Below are 20,432 nucleotides of genomic sequence, written 5' to 3' on the forward strand. Positions count from 1 at the left end.
GGAGCTGCTTTTATCGAATGTAAGGTGATTGTTTTTCTTAATATTTTTATTTGTTTAATATGTTCCTTTTTCCGCTTATTTCGGTATTGTTTTCAATATTCTTAATGTTCAAAATACGCAGTAGGACAATATTTTCCTCGTTTATGGTTGTAATGTGTGAATTTTAATATATTGAGTCTTAAACAATAGAATAAATAATTTACGATAAACATACGTTTGACTACATCGTAAATAATTTGTCATTTTGACTTGCCAGGGGGCGTCCATAAATTATAATAGTTGAGGAGTTTAAGGGGGGGTCGAGTCAAATCTCATCTAATCTTATGTTGGAGGGAGGGGGGGTCTCGACAGATATCACGCAATTTTTTTTACTTATATTTTGAAAAATATCACTTGAGATTTGGGGATGGGGGAGGGCGTTGAATAAAATAATAATTTTTTAATAATAATTTTTAATCTAACATTGTAAATGCGAATGTTTGGATGGATGGATGTATGTTTGAAGGTATCTCAGTAACGGCTGTATGGATCTTGCTGATATAGAACACAGTCTGGAAGAACACATAGGCTACTAGTTATGTTTTTTTTAATTCCGTGAGGACAGAATAGCGGGCGACAGCTAACCGTGGATATAAATAACAATTTTGTTATCACACAAACGATTATTCTGCTATTATGAATAACAATTTAGATAGAATCTTAGCAATTATACGGTTATCTGTTAGAAGAGAAAGTTGCCGCGCCGATGTCGTACTCGCTTTTTAACATTAGGCATTTTAAACAATTATTATAAACTGGCTTTCCCCGTTTATGTTGCTGGGATTCAAATGCCGAGTGTATTGATTGGATTGTCTAGCGAATAGACATTTAAATTTCATTCTAAGGAGAGTCATTGGTAAAGCTTTTTGTTACCTAGTTTTAATTTGTTGCTGTCTACTGTCTTGATAAAAATTGTCATTGAGAATGTGAACCAAAGTTACTGTTAGATAGTAGGTAGTGGCTATAAATACATCTTACTTCTTACTAATAAATGTAAAAGATTAGACTGATGGATGGATGAATTTTTGTTAGAAGGTATCTCCGGAACGGCTGAACGGATCTTGATGAAATTTGGCATAATCTGGAAGTACACATAGGATACTAAGTATGTTTTTTTAATGCACGGACCTAGTGGTAGGCGACAGCTGTTTTACGATTATTCTAATTTTGTAGTTTTTCTCAAGCTTAGGCTTTGAAAAGATGGATTATCTAAATAAATTAATTTTTTAACCTGTGTTCAGAAAATTGTTTTTCAATAATCGAGAATAATTTTGAAAGCTATTGCCTTCATATTCAAGCATTGCATATCGGTGTCACAAACGTATCGAAAAGTTTCGCCAATTATAATTTCACTACGCCGTCTCTACATGTATGGTATGTTTTGCATTATCTTGCTCAATGGAATTAACACGAGAGTTTAAATTAACAGGTTTGCACTTAACATATGAATTTGTTCAGTAGTCATGAAATATACCTCAATATCATTAAATAAAGAAATTAATTTTATCGTGTTTCTTGTTTAGAAAAATAATCTAAAGATTTAATTTCTTATACGCCAATGGCCGTTAAAAAATTACACCTGCACTGTTGTAATATCCAAGTGGACACCGACTACAGTCAGTAAAGATCGATAGTGGCCAAGCTTGGTTACGTTACGATACCGGATCGATGGGCCCTAGCCGTGGGTGGACTGGTCCCATGTTGCCTTTTTCAAACGCCCCCGTAACTAACTGTAACAAATACCAGTACAACGCCTAAGGGAATAGGGTTTTACCTTTTAAAAATACTGTTATAATAGTTTTTAATTATCCATTTACCTGTTTAGATAGTTCATCAAACTTGAAATAGTCGAGTGATCTTGTAAAAGGCTGTAACGTAAACTTTATGCCATGTAGATGTATTATATAGATTGTTTATGTCTAGACGAGCGCTTTTCTATATACTAATATTATAAAGCGGAAGAGTTTGTTTGTTTAAACGCGCTAATCTCAGGAACTGCTGGTCTGATTTGAAAAATTCTTTTTTTGTTGTATAGTCCATTTAAAGAGGACGGCTTTTATAACATTAGGCTACGACCAATAGTTTATTTTTTCCGCGTGGACGGAGTCGAGGGAGACAGCTAGTTGTGTATAAAGTAGTCATATCTGAAGAAAAAAACAATACTTTATCTTATACTCGTATGCGAATCATGGTCGTAGGAAATTCATTTAAAACTTTTGATCATTGAATCCTTCAATATTATTTATATGACACATTATTAACCGGAATAGTGCACTGACTTCCAGCAGGTAATAAACATCCCCGCCTCCGGAACACTGGGCCTTACATTGAATTTAAAGTATACCCAGACACGTGGGTTAATAGTATTGTCTGGTAGAAGCGCCGGCGCCATTGCTTTCAACAAAACTAAACACAAATAATAAACGTCTAGCTTCTGGTAAAGTAGTTTTTGAAAACGGTTATTACCTAATATATTGGTATGCAACTCATAAACAACTTAAAGTTGTCTATTCTCCATTCTATTTGTCGAACTTTTTTGGTTGCTTTATATTTGGTTACTGGCCAGCTAGATTTAGTAATGTTAGTCAAATAGCATTAGTAGCTGGTTTTATAATCAACTAACTCTTACCCGCGAATTCGTCCACGGCGAATTAAAAAATCTAAGAAGCAATATAGTCTATGTCCCGGACATAGTGGTAGCTTTCAAAGAGTGAAATTATTTTTCAAATCGGTTCAGTACTATTCAATACAATCTATTTTTTCAACTTATGTTAGTGAGGAATCGTGAGACTTGTTTTATATTTCGATGATAATAATAATTGCTCCCATGTGTTTTTTTTAAATATAAAACTGTAGATGTTTCTACATCGAAAGTAGGTTTATTTATTGTACTGGTATAATAATTTGAATTTTATAACGACGTTACATTTTTTGCTGCGGCATCCTAATATAATTTAATGGCGCTAGTTAATGTAGGTGACCTGCTGATACTTCCGCGGCTGTTCCGATCAAATATCATGTAGGAAGGAAAGCTGTAACGAATACCTCCAGGCGGTTAGAGCGGATACGTTTGTTCTGCTTTACAATTTTGTCTTAAGGAGATATCGTAGTATATATCTAGATTTTAGTAATTGTGTCTGTATTATTATCTCCGGTTATACATTAGTTATTTTGGGTATCGTTAGATTATTTTTCTATGTATAGATTGTACAGATATGAAATAAAATACATACTTAAAGAGATTATTAGTTTGTACTACTTTAATGTATGGTTCAGACCTCTACCTTAGTCTTACTTGGGTAATCTAAGCTAAAGCATAAGACCCAGTTGTATTTTTAAATTAAGATTTTCGATAGAAAGGGTATCTAGTAATAGTCTGCTTCCACAAAAATGTTCACTTCCTTGCAACTCATAAAACCAAATACTGAAAAATGCTATTTAAGCTTTTTTTGATGGCAATATCTACAATTTGCTGTTAGTTCGTTAGAACAGTACTGATAAATTGTTTAAAAAAATCTGATATTCAAATGAGTTATGGAGCAACTATGTCAGGTTTTGACAACCAGTTCGAAGCACTTTATATTACTAGTTATTAATAATTAATTCAATATTGTATATAATTTTGATCTCGAATGTTGTGAATTTATAGTTGTGGATATGTTTTAGCGCATAATTGTTTCCTGCGAATGTTCTAATTGAGCCAAATGTGACATGTAGGTCAATTACGCAATCAGACATTAGATCGAGAATTAGTGTATCATTTTATTATTGATCATATGAGGTTATTAAAAAATCAATGGTACCATCTCATGTTATCTCTGTTCTATTCCAAATGAAAGACGAGGATGAACATATTATTGCAAGTATTACGGTAGTGAAAACTCAACGTAATCTAGATCGATCCATTTAAAAATTGCGGGAATACTTGGTATTTAAATTCATTTCCATATTAGAGTTAAATTTTAAAGGAGCAGTAAAAAGAATAACATAACATCAAAAAGTGTTTGTTCAAACACTTATAGAATAACTTCCGAGAAATTGTAAAATATCAAAAGGATGAAGCCAATGCTAGCCAGTCGCCTTTTTATAGTATGGGTACACGTCGGGACGGCAACAGCACTAATAAGGGTTTCCTTTGAACCACTTATAACAACACGATCGATTGTTGACGTAATAGTTCCTTGTTGCAAACTAAACACGCAGCAAACTTGAAATCTGCAAATGCAACGCGCATTTACAATGTATTTTTACATAGAATTTGATACTAGGTATTTCGTGGAATCAAACGTATTACCTAGCGAGAATATAACTGTGAGTATCCATTACCAAAACGTCCAGTGAGAAAACATTGCTGTGTCATTCTTTGAAATATGTTTTTAGTCTAACATTACGGTAAAGTAAGTAGACGATACAGTATGTCTAACTTAGTCATTTTTCTAACCTCTTAAAATTATTAAAAACATTTTTACAAAGGAAAAGTTCTAAAACATTGTTTTCCGTCATATCACCTAATGTATTGTATCCACGTAAACTATGAAATCCATTAAAACAAGGGTGCGGTAAAGATTTATGGATATTATACATTGTTCAGGGTGGGGTTGGAAACGCCAATATTGCATACTGCATACAGTTTTATAAATAGCTTCCTAGTAATTAGTCTATGATACCATTTATAGGCATTTACGTGTTCACGAATCTGCATATGCAAATATGTGATAACTTACAAGTTGAAATACAAAGTATGATAATGTTTATGAAGTACGTAACAACTATAAATAAACAGTACTGAATGAATATAGCTTTGTTACAGCCGTATTACGAGTAGGTAAGTGGTCCCCTTAGTGTAGATTTACTATAAGATATCTACAAACTCTGAGTGGCAGCTAGTGATTAGAGTTGGTTAAAAGTAGTAACAGTAAATATTTTCTTAAACAGAATACAGAAATTCTTCGACATCGACCTTATAAAATCCAACTATTCTAGTTCCAGTGATTTATAATAACATTGCTTCATTCTTTGTTTCTTTTATACGAATATAGGTTCGTAAAATTTATTTTGTAGTTAAACTTCTCCTTGACACATTTCTGGATTACGAACAGAAAGTTTATTTGGATCGGTAATCATCGGCGGCGGCGTCCAATTGCCGATTCTCGTTTGTTTACTCACAAACGCTAATCATCGTTGTACGTCATCGCTTATGTGAGCGAATTTAATAAACAGGTCTTACATAAATGTCTGCTACGTATAAAATTAGCACATTTTGACCGGTTGGAGCATTTCAGAATCATAGATTTACGCCTGGTTTCTAAACGGTTAATCTTGCAATTAATTTTAATCAAGCCGTTTACAAGATTTAAGGTCTGTATGACGATCTAATGGAGTCTTAAACAGTTTTACATACAGGAACAGAGCATAAGGATACATACGTATGTAAATAAAAAAAATGTTTTGTCTATTGTTGTCATTACGATGCGGCGGGTGCGGAGCAGTGTACAGGTACCTGCAACTCATTATTGATAGAGAGCGTCTGGAATGTCCAGTGTTTGCCATGTTTACATGTCAACATGTGCTGTAGTTTGATTTTATTTGTATTTGTATTTTTGTATGGATCATCATCATCAGCTCACTATACGTCCCCACCGAGAGGCTCGGAGCCTACCCTAAGTTAAGGGTGAATAGGCCATAGTCAACCACGCTGGCCAAGTGCGGGTTGGTTGACTTCACACATATCTTTGAATTTCTTCTCAGATATGTGCAGGTTGCATCACGATGTTTTCCTTCACCGTAAGAACGTCGGATAAATGTACATATGTAAATCGAAAATCGAAAAACACATTGGTACATGGCGGGATTCGAACCCAGGACCTGCAGATTGCAAGTCAAATGCTTTACTCTTGAGCCACCGTCGCTCTTCTATGCACCGTATGGACCATGAGTCTGCAATAAAAAATTTAATATTACTATTGTCGTTACGTAAAAATACATACATACAGGGATTTATCAGTAGTATAAATAAATCCGCGTTCCTCTTTCCTCCAGTAGCGCTGTATATGTCGATAACAAGATTATGCTTACAATTTGAATAGTACAATGTTATAAAGTACCAATGGTATGCCAATTAATTTATATGGCTATTTATAAAGTTATACAACTATTAATCTGTATTTTTTTATAGTTTAGAAGTTTTTTTATATCCTAGTATAGTTCTAACATCCATTTTTATAATATTATTTACGATTTTCTTTTTTTTAGTTTTTAGCCTGAAATTCATTCTATTTCAATCGATTTACGTTTATAGCATGTTCCATATTCTTAATCTCGATACCCAGAAATAGAATCTCTTGAAGTGTGACGTCAAAGGTTGGAATATCTCTAGATAGTACTTATGTAGGCAGTAAACCTTTACGAGACCTTTTAAAATAAATTACGGTGAACGGCATTTATATTAAGAAAGGCTAAGATATGTATTAACTATTTCCTAATCAATTATAATAAAGGTATGCATCATTTAATATTTTCCAAAAAACAAATATGTATATTTACTGAAAAAGTCGACGCGACTCCGTCCGTTTCAAAATTAAAAAAATCTTTATTACGCTACTAGCCTATGTGTTCTTCCTATGTCCTCCATCTATCCATTCTGGAGATACATCCAAACATTTGCATTTATAATACTGGATTTAAAACTACAATGCAATTACAAAACACATTATAAAGCTATGCTAACAAGATATTCTATATAATAAAATAGCGCATACCTCATGTCCGGTGGCTCGTGCGGACTCTAATATCCACTTTCCCCCTTTCCTGACCAATCTCGTCGGGAATGCGAGGAAAAAGTTTGCCGTCACGCTTCACTGGTGACGTCACGCGAGATTGCTAGACCAAGATTCGATACGCGCGAGATCTGTGCAAATTTCTGCAATCTTTAATGTTTAATATATTTTTTGATTGTTTTAAGTTAGGTATCAACTTATTAAGTCGTCCTCTTCATATTTTTTTTGTTATGCAAATATCCACTTCACACTAAGCATTGTAACTTAGTTCCTTTGTCCACATCCCGAATTAGAGACTGGACACTCACAGTTTTATGCTACTCGTATTTTGAAAAACATTTCAATCGACACGCAAATTGACTTTTGTTGTTAGTCTTATTTATAGTTCGTTGTGGAAATGTCCCGCTCTCTCGGCCCGCATGACCATTCTACCTTTTAGGCCATTTACCTTTCATAGGCATAGACCATAGACTATCTATTGGTTTTGGTATCAATACTAAAGTTCGATATCCAACATAAAATTGTGTATTCATAAACAGAACTAAGCTACAAAGAATGACTCACTTTGATTAGTGAGACGGCCTGTTGTATTAAACTTATGTTGGAATAGCTGTCGGCGGCGACTCCGGCCGCGCAGAATTTAAAAAAACTTAATTAGTAGACTATGTGTTCTTCCAGGCTATGTTTTACGTCCATGCCAAATTTCATCAAGCTCCGTTGAGCTAGAGATATCTTTAAACATCAATCTATCCCAACATTCGCATTTATAATATTAGTAAAATTACAAAATCCTACGATTCGTAAATGCAAATTAAACTTTGGTTCACATAACTGCCAAAGTATTTCTAATAAGGAGTACCTGCATCCACTCGACGTGCACCGTATTAATGTTATGCTCTAATAAGTAACTTAAGCATGCACTTGTGCAGAAACAAAGCACACAAGGTAAGAAATAAATATAGCAGTGAGTTTCCACTGCCAAAAAAATGAATTGAAAATATTGTCGTCACTCTCTGAAAAACTAAGATAGGTACCAAAAAGTAAGTTTAAATAACGATATTAGAAAAGCATCAAAAGATTCTTCTTTTGATACTTTTGTAACAAAAAATAAGTTGAAGGCCAGTTCTAATTGTGTTTCTGAGATAAAAATATCTGTATAAAACATATTTTCATCCCTGTCTATTGTCTTTGACAAAACAGAGATAACAATATATTTTAAACCAGGACTTTGGTCTTAGGAACCCATGGTTAGTACCTTAAAATAAAAGACGACCACAAAAAAGTTTTATCTCTTCATGTGAGATCATGTAATATTTATAGTGTAACTTTTACGATTGTGACAATTCATAGGCAAGCTGACATTTAAGCTATAAAATGTTATACGCCTAAGAAAGCGGCATTTTATCGAGTTTTCTTTTCGAAATATGCCGTTTAGAAATCGAACTCGTAATCTTAATGTATTAATTGATTACAATTTAAATTCTAAAAGACTTTTATAATATCAGTTAATATGCTTAACGAATTTTAATTAATGACTCTTAGCCTCTGAATAAATTATTTAAAAACATTTTTAAACATATGTAACTAAGTTTGCCTTATTGTGGTGATTTCATTATTAATAACTTACGACCAACCCCATCTTCATTATCAAACAACAGCTTACAGTTGTCTTCTTTGCGTCAACCTTCACAAATTACTGCAAAGATTAGTCCCATGGACTTCCCAAACCATACGTGCTTGTTTACATGGTACTCGCAAGCGCGGTCGCGAAACTTCGAACATATGACGTTATGTGAGAGCATTCACACATAACTAGCGGCTGAGCTCGCGATTTACTCGCGATGTCGAGTTACTTTAACCGGTTTGAATCGGTTTGTCGTGCCCGTGCCCACGATTTTGATATGAACAAGCACTCACCGTAGGTTTCAGAGTCCAAAATCTCCATTTGAATCATAGTTTTATCTCTGTTTTGTCAAAGATAATGACAGGGATGACGATATGTTTTATACAGAGATTTTGGTCTCAGAAACCCACAGTGAGAGTCAGGCTGATAAGTTAAATTAAACTAAGACTGTTGTCCCATACATCATGGCTGTACTAGAACCTCTCGTATTCCAAATGTTTTGCAGGACGTATGGAACTTCAAACGATTCTGTCAGTGCCCTGGAATTGACATAGCGTAGTGACATTATATGTGCCTGTCAGCTGGTGCCGGACGTGACAGGTGTACGGAGCACAAACGGTGCGCATATCTCCCCGAACGGCGACCCACATCGACAGCGCATTCCTAACGTAATCGGTGAACGCTAAGGCCGACCACTTGTCGCCCAGTGCAAATCATACGCTACTGTACCTACACTAGACCTCTATTTATACTAGATTGTATAACTACTCTAGATATTGAGCAATTGAAAGTTGATTTAAATTACAATCTGAACATTCACTGTTAAGTGTCAAATAAAATAAAGTTAATAAAACCTTAATAGTTAGATAAATTATAAAAATTAAAAAAACATATTCTAATTCACATTTTCTTTGTAAAAACATATGTTTTGGGACAGATGGTTTATCAGTGGAATTGTCTATACCTAATCTCTAAATGGTGCCTTTCAATAGTACTTACTCGCGGCACCTCCACGCTAGGTGGGCAAGGCCCATGTACCGCTCCTTGACCCAGTATCAGCCACACTAAACTACGCATGAATGACTTTAAACTATTGAAACACCTTCCCCTATAAATTTTGACTCTATTTGACTAGTATTAAAACCGGATTTCCTTGAGAAAACTAACATTTTATAAGTAGCTTTGAGAAGCTATAAAAATAATAATTAAATATAACCTTGTTATGGAAAATGTTTACCCTGACTATTTATTTACTTATACAAATCCTATTCTTACCTTCCTTTGCTAAGAAAGGTTCAGTTAATTCGATAAAATAAATATGTAGCTATCGTAGGGCTAAAAAGATCCTTGTATTATATTATTAGATATCATCTGGTTTATAATACAAAAATGTTCATACACGTTTGATTATCGTCTTACTAAGTGTTTGAATTTTATGTTACAACTAAGAAGACTTAAGTCTTACACTAGCTATTACGTTAGTACCTTCCTGTCACAGAGTAATTCTAAATTATATAACACGAAGCCATGTACCGTTTTATTTATAGTCTAAGAACAAGCTACTTAATAGTTCTAAAGGGCAACTATAATTGATTAATAAAACGCCGTAATTTAGACTAACAAAAACACAAGTGTGACTTATTTTAAAAAGTCGAGTTTGACCGAATTTTGCAAATGTTAACCTTTGTGTTTATCTTTTCCAGGCCAGTCTACGTCAGTTGGACCTCTGCCTTCTATCAGAGCTGTGGTCCCTAAGCGAAGCCATGGCAGCCTGGCGAAGACAGCTGGAACGTGCGCCGCGTCTCCGCCCCGCGCCGCCGCCGCCGCCCCCGCACTACCTGCGCACCTAACTACCAATAAATTATTGAACAAATTATTCATTGATTTAGTACCCTCATCCTACCGATGTCTTTGTCAAGTACAATCTACGGAGAAATTGACCTTTTTTATTTATTGTTTTATAACTGTATACATAAGACAGTACAAGGATAACAAGAATTACGCCAATTTGAAATTAAATTATATCATAAAGACATAGTTAACTGATAGAATGATCCCTCATAAATTTCACAACGATAATTGTTATCGTTAAAATTTCGTCCTTATAAATATGTACGTCGACTCTTCACCTTTTACGTGAAAGATGATTTGGGTCATTTACTATTAACACCTGGCAATTACTTGAGATTGTTTTGTCAAATTATTTATTACCAAAACATTTTCAATGTCAAGGGCAATTTTGAAAAGATATAAATAAACAAATAACGGCGGACGCATTTTAAATATAAAAACAAAAACCAAACAATGCTTTATGGTCGATTGTTTTTGAATTCATAGAAGGAAGAGAAATCATTTCCTGATTTTATTTATCTGTTTGAGTGCTTGTAAAATGTTTTGCAAGATGTTAAATAGGAAACCAAGATAATTACTAGCAATTTAGGTACCTGACTAATCAGATAGACATCTTTGCTTGCTATTTGTAGGTAGTGTTTACGTTGGAAGATTTAACCTACGTAAATAATACAGTGTGGCAAACGTATGTATATGGTGTGAATTGTAAAATAAGTTTTATTGTTTAGTTAAGTTTTTTCTAAATAAATGATAAGATATACGTTTTCGATTGTCTTATTCCTTGTTATATTTAAGTGAACTTTAAACGACAAAATTAAACCAAATCAAACGTTATAAATAAAAAAATAACTATCGGATATTATTACTGGCAGGAAGAAAATCCGACACAGAGCTGGTGTATCCGCGCAATACTAGCCTTATGAAAAATGTTAACGTTTATGTTCCCTCACTAATCTATCTGACATTTGACGTGGTAACAAAAGCGCGCCATTCGCTCTAAATGATTCTAACTATTAAATAATGTCTAAAATTAAGAACTTAAAAGGATCAAAAAAGTAATTTAAAACTTTGAGAACGTACAATAGAATAAATGGTGTAAGTCGAAACATTGGCGTATCATTTACCAGTGAGAGTATTTCAAGTTCGTGAGCAAAATTTATTTTGAATTTTTGGAATAGATATTTTGTATGTTCATATTGTGCCTTTGTATCATAGCAGGATATTTTATATCGTACTGTCGGTACCTATAATGAAATCTTTTTCTTTATGCCCTTTTCTATGCCTATGGAGAATTTACATATTGCCCATGGCCATGTAGATTTATTAACCGCAATTTTTCTCACTGACTCAGATATTCTAGTTTGACTGCATTTTCAAAGAGTATATAAAATTTTTTCATACATCGCATTTTTTTATCTGTGACGTTTGTCTTTTCTTAAATCAAAGAGCAAAATTCTTAAAATGTCACTTTAATGAACTTCATAATCTATAACTGTCATCCTGCTTATTAATCTTTGAGTTTTGAACCATTTTCTGATATTTTTTGTTGGTCAAGTGTAAGCAGGGGTTTATTTTATTATTTAAAAAGAATAATTTATTTATAAAGCCGGTTCTGCGTCAAAAAATAACTGCAACCGATGTCAGATACCTCCATAACAGCGAGTCAAGCCCCTAAGGACGATCAGCCGTCAGCGAAAATACCTGATTCTATAAAGGTAATAAATGTTTTCAAAAGTTTTTATACATCATCCGCTAAACCAAAAAAATATTGAAATTTTAGCTGTGATTTCGCTTCTATTTCCAGAAAGTTATAGGCATGGAAAAAGAGAACGAAACGAATGCTAATCGAAAATCAAGAATTGATCTCAATGCACTGCCTACACGCCAATACCTAGACCAAACAGTTGTTCCTATATTATTACAAGGACTATCAGCATTGGCTAAAGAGAGGCCGCCAGATCCCATCAGTTACTTGGCTGCTTATCTACTTAAGAATAAAAATACATTTGAAAATAATAATGCCGGAACAAACAACAATGCACCACCAAATTCACAAACATAGATAAATTTTAATTTAATTTAGCATAATATGCCCATAAGGGAACCATAAAAACTTTAGTATCATGCTTATAAATTGGCAATAAAGTTTATTAAATTGATGAAGTCACAAAATACACAGATTTATACATATAGAATAAATTTCTATTCTGCAGTCCTTTTGAAACAATACACTTAACACTGCTTTGTACATTGCAAAGCAAGAGCCTTGATCTCATTAAATAGAAGTATTGTAACTTGCCTAATTTTGTTTTTACCAATAAACATAAATGGACCTTATTGCCAATATTTATAAGAAATTTTTTCTTATAACAGTTTCTGTGACACACAGTAGACAGCTGTTTAACCTAATGTAGCCAATAACTTTAAAATGTATACCATCACATAAACCATTAAAAATGTGATGTTTATGTAGACAAAATATGATGTGGACATCATTTTCCGTTGTTTTTTGTATAAGATTCAAACTTGATGAACTCTAGGTTGTAAGTCCGTGCCTGCTAAAGTGCCACGGTCATTGCGGAGGAAATGTACTTATAGGTTTGCATTTCACATTTTTTACATACTACCTATACCTAAAGTTATCTATGTAGTTTATTGGAATATTCAAAGACAACATAAAGTTTGGATGATGATGTACTCTTTTAATGTTTGTTCATAATTCTATACAACAATAATTCATACAATATTAATGTATATAACAGATTGATCTACAAAAATCTTCATTAAATCCAAAATCACTTGTAAAAATCTCTATTTGTATTCACTATGTCCTGTTTAGCCGATTACATGTTAGCTTTTAATCTCATATCAATGATAGTATTTGTTTAGAAAAAGACCTGTCATGGAATTGCCGCTTATTTACTTTTGTTCCAAGAAGCTATATTCTGCTGGATGTCATGTATAATATAATTTAGTTGGCGAGAAATGAGTGCCAATTAACCATGGGTTTCTGATGCCAAAATCTTTGAATAAAACAAATTATCATTGACAAAACAGAGATAACAGTATTTTTCAAATGAGATCTAGGTCTCAGAAACCCATGGTAAATAATATACTTTTGTTATGATTTTAATGACAGTCTTTAATTTTATTTGGGGCAAAGACAGATCTCTTTCTGAACTAAGTTAATATCGCTGTGTCTACTGAATAGGTATTAACTATACCAATTGTAATAAATATTTAAGTTGTAATTCATACTTTTATTACATCATGACTGAAGATAAAAATTTGCTGTAACAAAGTACAGCTATTCAAGAGAAATGTTGTCCGGGAAAGCATATAGGGCATATATCTTGGAATTTGACAAAACTGCTTTATTTAGGTAGCAAAAGTTAATAGTATACAAAAAAAGGGATGGAACAAATAATCCAGCACTTGTTTGAATATAATATCTTTACCAAATAAGTTGGGACATTCCCACAATGACTGTAAATTTATAAATGCTGTCTGGGACTTGATGTTATCATATGTCAAAGTATGACAATCACAAAGAAAACAAGCAAGAATTATTGGCAAGAAATTTTATTGCAAACATCATTTAACAGATAACCCATATGAGATGATGTACAGGTGCGGCGCAAATATCAAAAGTAACAGTTCTATATCTGCCTCCATTACTCTTTCTGTTCCGCCTCTTCGATGAACTGCTGTCGATGCAGCAACCATGAATCGTTGTCGTCGGCCTCATGCTCGGAAGCCAGGGTCGGAGGCTCGAACTGCATCAGTTCGGTGCTGACGCTTTCATGCGTTAGTGATGGCACCGAGTCGTGCACTGGCAGCGGGACTGGCTCCGGCGGTAAGAACTCCGCTAAGTACGCAGTCACGTTACGCGCGCGCCACACTGATATCTTACCTGTGAAGGAACCGTTTGAGACAAAAGTTTGCCCACTAAGGAGAAGGATAGGCTGAAATAGAAATTGGTATACAAGGGCCTTAACCAATCGTAGAAAACATTACGTAGTAAAATGTGGTCCATATTTTTCAATTATAAATTTTTTAAAATTAATTTAAATAGAAGTTGATTTTGTTTACCCGCTGTTTCGTCTACTTCTAGCTCTTCCTCGCCTTCAAATTTCCCTTCCTTCTCCTCTTTTTCCTCCTTTTCTTCTTCGTGTTCACCGTACTCCTCAAATTTTGGATCTTTGATCAGCTCGTAGAACCCGTGCTGCATGCAATTCGTATCGAATACGAAACAGCCAGGACCTTTTGGCATACCTTTAAACCATGAACCGTGGAACCGAACTCGAGGATACATGATTTGACCTGGCCCTTCTATCACACCGTCAACCCACGTTCCCATGAATTTAACTTGGTACTCTGCGTAAAAATATGTCCCCAGTCCGTGGCGTTTGCCTTTGAACCAAGCACCTTCATAAATATCGCCGTTCGGGTAGTAGTAAGCTCCGAAACCTTGTTTCAAATCATATCTCCAATCGCCCTCGTAACGGGACCCGTCAGGGTATGTCATTTGCCCCACGCCGTACTTCATAGCTCGACGCCATTCACCTTGAGTAAAATAATAAAGTTAAACAAACTCAGCCACAAGTTGGGATCTCGTCTATTATTCCTACCTTCGTAGCGCGCGCCGTTTTTGAACACATACAAGCCCTTCCCGTTTCTGAGTCCGCGACAGTAGCAGCCCTGGTAGAAGTCGCCGTTGGGCAGCACGGCCCAGCCCTCGCCGTGTCTTTCGCCTTCAATGTTCCTACCTCCGACATAAATCTATAAAAAAAGACAAAATGTATTCCGACTTCTGTTTGTCGCGTTGCAGTTGGGCGTCTTGCTATCATATTTGCTATTTCTTATTATCAGGCGTCAATTGAGGAATTTATTGATAGTATCCTAAATTAGATTTAAAACATATCGCATAGGCTTAGGTTTAGAAGTCAAGGTCACAAAGGTATCTTACGCCAATAGTATCCTCATCTTCGCCACGTTCTCCTTTCATTTCGGGCATATTTATTCACTAATGTTACTATACTAACGTTATCGAGTTTATACTTGCGTGCAATAATCCTAAAAATCAATTATTTAAATAAAAATAATTTGAAGGATTAAATAAAGCGTTACATGTGACAGATATTTTTTTGTCATTTAAATGACATTTGAGTTTTTGTTTTTACACAAGAGTCTGCTATAAAATAATGACGTAGATTTACAAATACTGGATATGCCCTGTTAACTTTGCTTCAAATGACTGAAACATATTTGGTAACCATGAATTTCCACTGGTGAAAAACCCGAATGAAAACATACTTTCGTCTCATTCATTCCTTTTGAGATGATATTTAGTTTTTGTAGTTACGGTTACACTCGGACACAAACAAAGCATCTCAGATTGCCTTCTTTTCGGGTGTGTAGGTCTCCTCTTTGTTGTTTCAAGTACAATCAATTCGACTACATTTAAACTAGCAATATAACGTTTAAAATTTGGGTGTCCATTTACCAGGCACGTAAAATGAAAGATAAGTTACAAAGAAATTATAACTGCTTTAACAATATTTTTTTACTTATACTGTTACCTATATTTTTCAAATATGCACTAAAAAAATAAAACAATGCGTTGTAATAATAATAATGTTATGTCCATGTAAGAACAAAATGATAGGCTTAACGCTTCGAGAATCATTCGCTAGAAGTCACTGCCCCTCAACAATACATACGAACGGTCATTCGCATTAGACTTTACAATGTAAAAACATTTTATCTGTCTCTGTCTCATTTCTTTAGTTAGCGCAAAAAAAAATCAGGGGAGAAACAGGGATAATGTATATGAATTTTAACATGTTAAATTTTCTAAACCTTTTTTTACACAATTATAATAAATAAAAATAAAATATAAAGCAATTTAAACACAAATAATTTATTTCCATTAAAGTTAAGATCAATAAATTAATAACATTTCTAGAAAAGTTACCGCAGTGGTATGAAATCAGAACGTGTTACCGTGAGTTTGAACATATTGTTACCTTTGTTTTTTTTTTAAGGTTAATGAAAGGGATGACAATATGTCTTCCTACTTATAGAAACTCAAGGTTAAACGGCTATATGGTTGACTAGACAAGCAATTCTCTGTATGCACAGTAAAAGCTTTATTAGTATTAAAACGGAAATATCCTTAAATAATTTCAATTAAGAAACATGTCATCGTAATCAAATGTAACATGATGAAAACAAACAAACGTAACAAATGTATGTTTAAAAAAAAACAAGGAACAATTTTTCGGCCAGTCTGTTCTCAATACAAACATTAAAATAAAAAAATAAAATGTAAATTAGTAAGAAGATACATAGCACTGGCAATAATAATAACAATATGATAAGAACCAGACCGATTTTGTAAAAAAATTCTGACAGAAACTATATGTTGTACTTAGTTATAGCTAGCTCAGCATAACCTAAAACTTAGTCAGAGAACTTTCTTTTTTCCGCGTGACACACCTCCGAGACAATATTATTTATAGATGTACATCACGGAATCTGCATTGTTTACAAGTAAACAATGAAAATAAGCATAGTCTTAACAATTTTAAAGAATTATTCACATGTAAAATAAAAACAGACAGTTCAAAGTTAGCGTCATTAGCATTCGTATAAGTTTAAGCCAAAAATCTCCGTTTAAAATATATTGTTATCTCTGTTTTGTCAAAGATAATGACAGGGATGACGATACGTTTTATTCAGAAATTTTGGTCGCAAAAACTAACGGTTAGTTTAGGATTTTGAAACTGAAATATAGCCTCATTAACAAAAGCTCCTAAAAACTAAATTTAATCTTTATAATATTTAGTAAAAGATCTATAAAAAAACATGTCGAAGAGCAAATCAAGAAATGTTCTTAAAAATAAATATATCTAAAATCTAGATCAACTTTGTACTTTTAGGTTTCGTTTCCCCAACATATTTTCCTGTAATCACTGTTTGTAAAGGGCAAGATATACAAAACATCACGGTTTTAAAAACTAATAAGTTCAGTTACACACTCGATTAATAAACAAGGTCGCGAGTCTTTGGGTCACGAGAGTCGACACCGGCGGTGACCTCAATAGGGTAGGATTCCACTGCCGATGCTCCGCGTTTGCCGACTACTTTTTACGCACTTTCATCGAACTTAGATACAGTTTCACCTCAATAACATCAAAATGGAATCATTAAATGTTTTATAACAACTTTAACGCTGCGGCGCCTGCGGAGGCGCGTCCTCCAATTTTCCCCAAACCACGTTACACATCTCTCGTACTAAAGCCTGTTCTCCGGTGTCCAGATCTGGCGCCGGCCTTCTTCTCTCGCGCTCCACGCGCTCTCTCACTTCCAATACTTGCAGAGCGCGCACGACCGCTTCTGGTCTCTCATTGAGACCGCTGCCTACCCCTTTTTCGGCTTCCAGTCGCCGCACTTTTTGCTCGAGATCACGCACATACTGCACGGTGCGCTCCGCGAGCTGGGGGTGTGTAAGGGGAGGGGCGGGAGCGGGTGCGGGGCGCGGCGCCTCCTCTGCATTGGTGCCGCCGCTGCTGCCATCCCCGTCGTCACGCTCGCGGCCCGCAGCGCGCCCGCAGTTCACGCAGGTGCTCCTCTCTCGCTCTTCGTCCAGGTACAGACACAGCTCCTTTAATTCTAAATTGTCGCGAATCAATTCCTGCTGTTTATCGTCCAGTTCCCTTAATTTGCTCTGGTAGGCCGACACCTCCTGCCGCATTACTGAGGCCGTGTACCTACCAAACCGCTGCCACTCGCGCGCCAGCTTCCTGCCCTTCTGTCGGTCGTCGTCGAGAAAGCAGCACAGGTCGCGGAGCTCTTGATTGTCCTCACTGAGGCGGCGGTTCGCCTCCTTTAGTGCCTTTATTTCGTCTAGCAATGCCTGCAGTTGCCGCCTCTGGTCGGTGGAGGCTCGCGGGCCCTCAGGTTCAATGCGCTTCGTGAACTTGAGCATGTCGGCGGATCTCCTATGAATCTGTTCTTCTTCTAGGTTACGCTGCGCCCGCTGTGCCTCGTCTGCGCTCCGCGCGCGCGTCGTTGTCTCCACGGGCTCATGCACGATAGCCTTCGTTATGATCTCTCCGCCGGGTCGCAGCACGCGCAGGGCCGCAGGAGGAATAGGGTAGCCAGTCGGGTACCCCTGCGGATATTTCAAATGCGGATATGGACCCACCTGATAAGGGCCGGGTATTGCGCCGTGTATAGCAGGAGGGTACACAATCTTGTTGGGATCGATAGGCTTCCCTGCGTATGGCGGCTTGAACTCCTTGGCGGTAGCGTCGACCTTCGATCCGGCGGTGGACGGTGGCGGATGGTAGCGCGGTGGATAGGTAATGGGCTCGGAGCTCTGCTTGGCCGCCGCTTGCTGTTTCTGCTTGTTAAACTGTCCGGCGTTCTGACTGATTGACATCGTAGTTGCAGCCGAATTGCGGACTGTCATCAGCTGGATCGGTACTCCGCCTCGCTCACTTGGAGGTTCATTTCCGAGTCGACGGGTTTGTGCGCACGCGAATACCGGAGCGGCATAGGTTCAACGAATGGTCCTTGAATGAACGTCGCAGGGGAACGCCGCCGGTCGCGTAGGTTGTGGACCGTGGCATTCGCACAATTAGATCGATCGATGTACTTTTAAAGAATGGCGACGGTAGCAGAACACTTTAATGGCGTATGTTTTTGTTATTTGTATGTTGTAATTGCGTCGCGAACTTTAACTACTGATGTTTTGTGTTATGTTGTTTTGTCGAAACAAGGTTATATTGGTAGATACGCGAGTGCGCGCGAGCACGGGCGCGTGTCTCGGACTGGCTGTGGCTGTCGGCGGCGCGGCAGTGCGCGGCGCCTGCGCGGAGGCTGTCGCGCCGTCCCGCTCCGCCGCGCGCTCTCTCACCTGCGCTCACGCACACAAACAAAGAACAATCATTCACTTTGTGTCCGCACACGTAAAGCCTCCTCTACGTGTGTAGAGTCTTTGAGATTTCGCTGATTCTTTTCATAGGTACATGTGTAGAGATATACGATTTCAACGCAACAACTTGCATAGTTTGGTTTAGTACCAGATTAGACAGACAAATGACCTTGATAGCACAGTTCAATTATATAAGTACTTACGTATGTATTATATGAAATGTTCTGAAAAAGCAAAAGCGCCAAAAACACTACTGAAGTTGTCAAAAATATTAAGTTATCAAAAATATTAAATTAAAGAAAATGAAAAGTAATCGCCCTGTTGATCGTCCACAAGATTGCGTCTAAAGTTCTAAAAGCAATAAATACCTACCGTATAGTGCCTGAATATTACAGAAGTATCACTCTCGCTTTCTCTGGGACAGTTCAAAGGGCCACATTAAAAAAAAGACGAAATATTTTGGTGTGTGGTGGAGTGTGCATAAGCGCTTAACTCATGTTTCCTAGTGACTTTTATTATTATGCTCTACGTACTATTATAATGCATAAGCTAAACCAAAATCATAAAGCATATGCTTTAGTTTACTTTTATGTAAAAATAATACAGAAAAACTTTCTTAAACAATATAAATTTTTACAGCTTTTACTTATGTTGGAGCTTTGGAATCTTATAAAGAATTTAAAACCATATTGTACAATATTCTTTGTTTAATAAATTATGAGGCTATTCATTCAGAGCGCCTGACACAACTTAAATTCAATTATTCAATACTACAATTGTGCATTAATTATACTTACAGTGAACGAATATTAACACGGGTTTGCACGGACGGTAGGCGGACGCTGCGGTAAATTTGCTATTTCAGTGACAAAAGTTGGACGCTTTCTCATTTGCCACCTTCTGCTATAAATTAAAAGGGAACAATTAAACGCGAAGGTGGACAAGAGATGAGGGAATAAAAATATGAAGCGTCTGTCTGAAGGAGGCTTTGTGGGGCCCATAAAAAGGCTTGTTTTTATATAAATAACCACTTTTTAAACTAATTTTCTAAATTAAAATATAAAAAAAAAATTGACAGTTCTATTAGTAGCGTAGGTATATTGCTATTACTAAACTTAACCTTCCATAAATCAATCTCCATCCATTACTAAATTACGTTTATAAAATAAAAGACATCCTGCGATTTAACTCATGTTTA

The 20,432-nt window shown here is 35.9% G+C and overlaps 4 protein-coding genes across 5 annotated transcripts in view; 2 read left to right on the forward strand and 2 right to left on the reverse strand.

Annotated features, from left to right (window-relative positions):
• Positions 1–10,315, forward strand: part of lmgB (lemming B) — a 30,116-nt gene extending 19,801 nt beyond the window's left edge. The window contains exon 3 of the mRNA XM_013324791.1: positions 10,143–10,315. Within this exon, the coding sequence (XP_013180245.1) occupies positions 10,143–10,289 (147 nt within the window). The 3' untranslated portion in view covers positions 10,290–10,315. The remainder of the gene's footprint in view (positions 1–10,142) is intronic.
• A 982-nt stretch (positions 10,316–11,297) lies between these two features.
• LOC106127461 (protein dpy-30 homolog) lies at positions 11,298–13,364 on the forward strand. Of its 2 annotated transcripts, XM_013325551.1 has the most exons (3): positions 11,298–11,385; positions 11,897–12,005; positions 12,095–13,364. In XM_013325551.1, exons 2-3 carry the CDS (start codon positions 11,928–11,930, stop codon positions 12,350–12,352), a joined length of 336 nt encoding a protein of 111 aa, XP_013181005.1. In that variant the 5' UTR covers positions 11,298–11,385; positions 11,897–11,927; the 3' UTR covers positions 12,353–13,364. The 2 variants fall into 2 exon arrangements, with proteins under 2 accessions (XP_013181005.1, XP_013180997.1); XM_013325543.1 differs by lacking the exon at positions 11,298–11,385 and having other exon boundaries at positions 11,749–12,005.
• A 492-nt stretch (positions 13,365–13,856) lies between these two features.
• Rsph1 (Radial spoke head protein 1) lies at positions 13,857–15,462 on the reverse strand. Its single transcript, XM_013325532.1, has 4 exons — positions 15,260–15,462; positions 14,922–15,072; positions 14,383–14,856; positions 13,857–14,203 (listed from the first exon to the last, which is right to left on the reverse strand). The coding sequence occupies exons 1-4, from the start codon at positions 15,305–15,307 to the stop codon at positions 13,965–13,967; spliced, it is 912 nt and encodes a 303-aa protein (XP_013180986.1). The 5' UTR covers positions 15,308–15,462; the 3' UTR covers positions 13,857–13,964.
• Positions 15,463–16,223: 761 nt separating this feature from the next.
• Positions 16,224–19,125, reverse strand: Ccdc85 (coiled-coil domain-containing protein 85). The gene has a single exon (XM_013326123.1). The coding sequence runs from the start codon at positions 18,767–18,769 to the stop codon at positions 17,522–17,524; it is 1,248 nt and encodes a 415-aa protein (XP_013181577.1). The 5' UTR covers positions 18,770–19,125; the 3' UTR covers positions 16,224–17,521.
• Positions 19,126–20,432: the final 1,307 nt, after the last annotated feature.

This window comes from Papilio xuthus, unplaced genomic scaffold (genome assembly GCF_000836235.2).
Source record: "Papilio xuthus unplaced genomic scaffold, Pxut_1.1 DF828952.1, whole genome shotgun sequence".
In the NCBI taxonomy this organism is placed as follows: Eukaryota; Metazoa; Arthropoda; class Insecta; order Lepidoptera; family Papilionidae; genus Papilio; species Papilio xuthus.

Coding starts and splice junctions, on each gene's coding strand:
- Rsph1 (XM_013325532.1), bottom strand. CDS start 15,307: ATGCCCGAAATGAAAGGAGAACGTGGCGAAGATGAGGATACTATTGGC. Junction 15,073..15,259: donor AAGATGAGGATACTATTGGC/GTAAGATACCTT, acceptor CTTTTTTTATAG/ATTTATGTCGGAGGTAGGAA. Junction 14,857..14,921: donor AAACGGCGCGCGCTACGAAG/GTAGGAATAATA, acceptor ATTTTACTCAAG/GTGAATGGCGTCGAGCTATG.
- LOC106127461 (XM_013325551.1), top strand. CDS start 11,928: ATGTCAGATACCTCCATAACAGCGAGTCAAGCCCCTAAGGACGATCAG. Junction 12,006..12,094: donor AAATACCTGATTCTATAAAG/GTAATAAATGTT, acceptor TTCTATTTCCAG/AAAGTTATAGGCATGGAAAA.
- Ccdc85 (XM_013326123.1), bottom strand. CDS start 18,769: ATGACAGTCCGCAATTCGGCTGCAACTACGATGTCAATCAGTCAGAAC.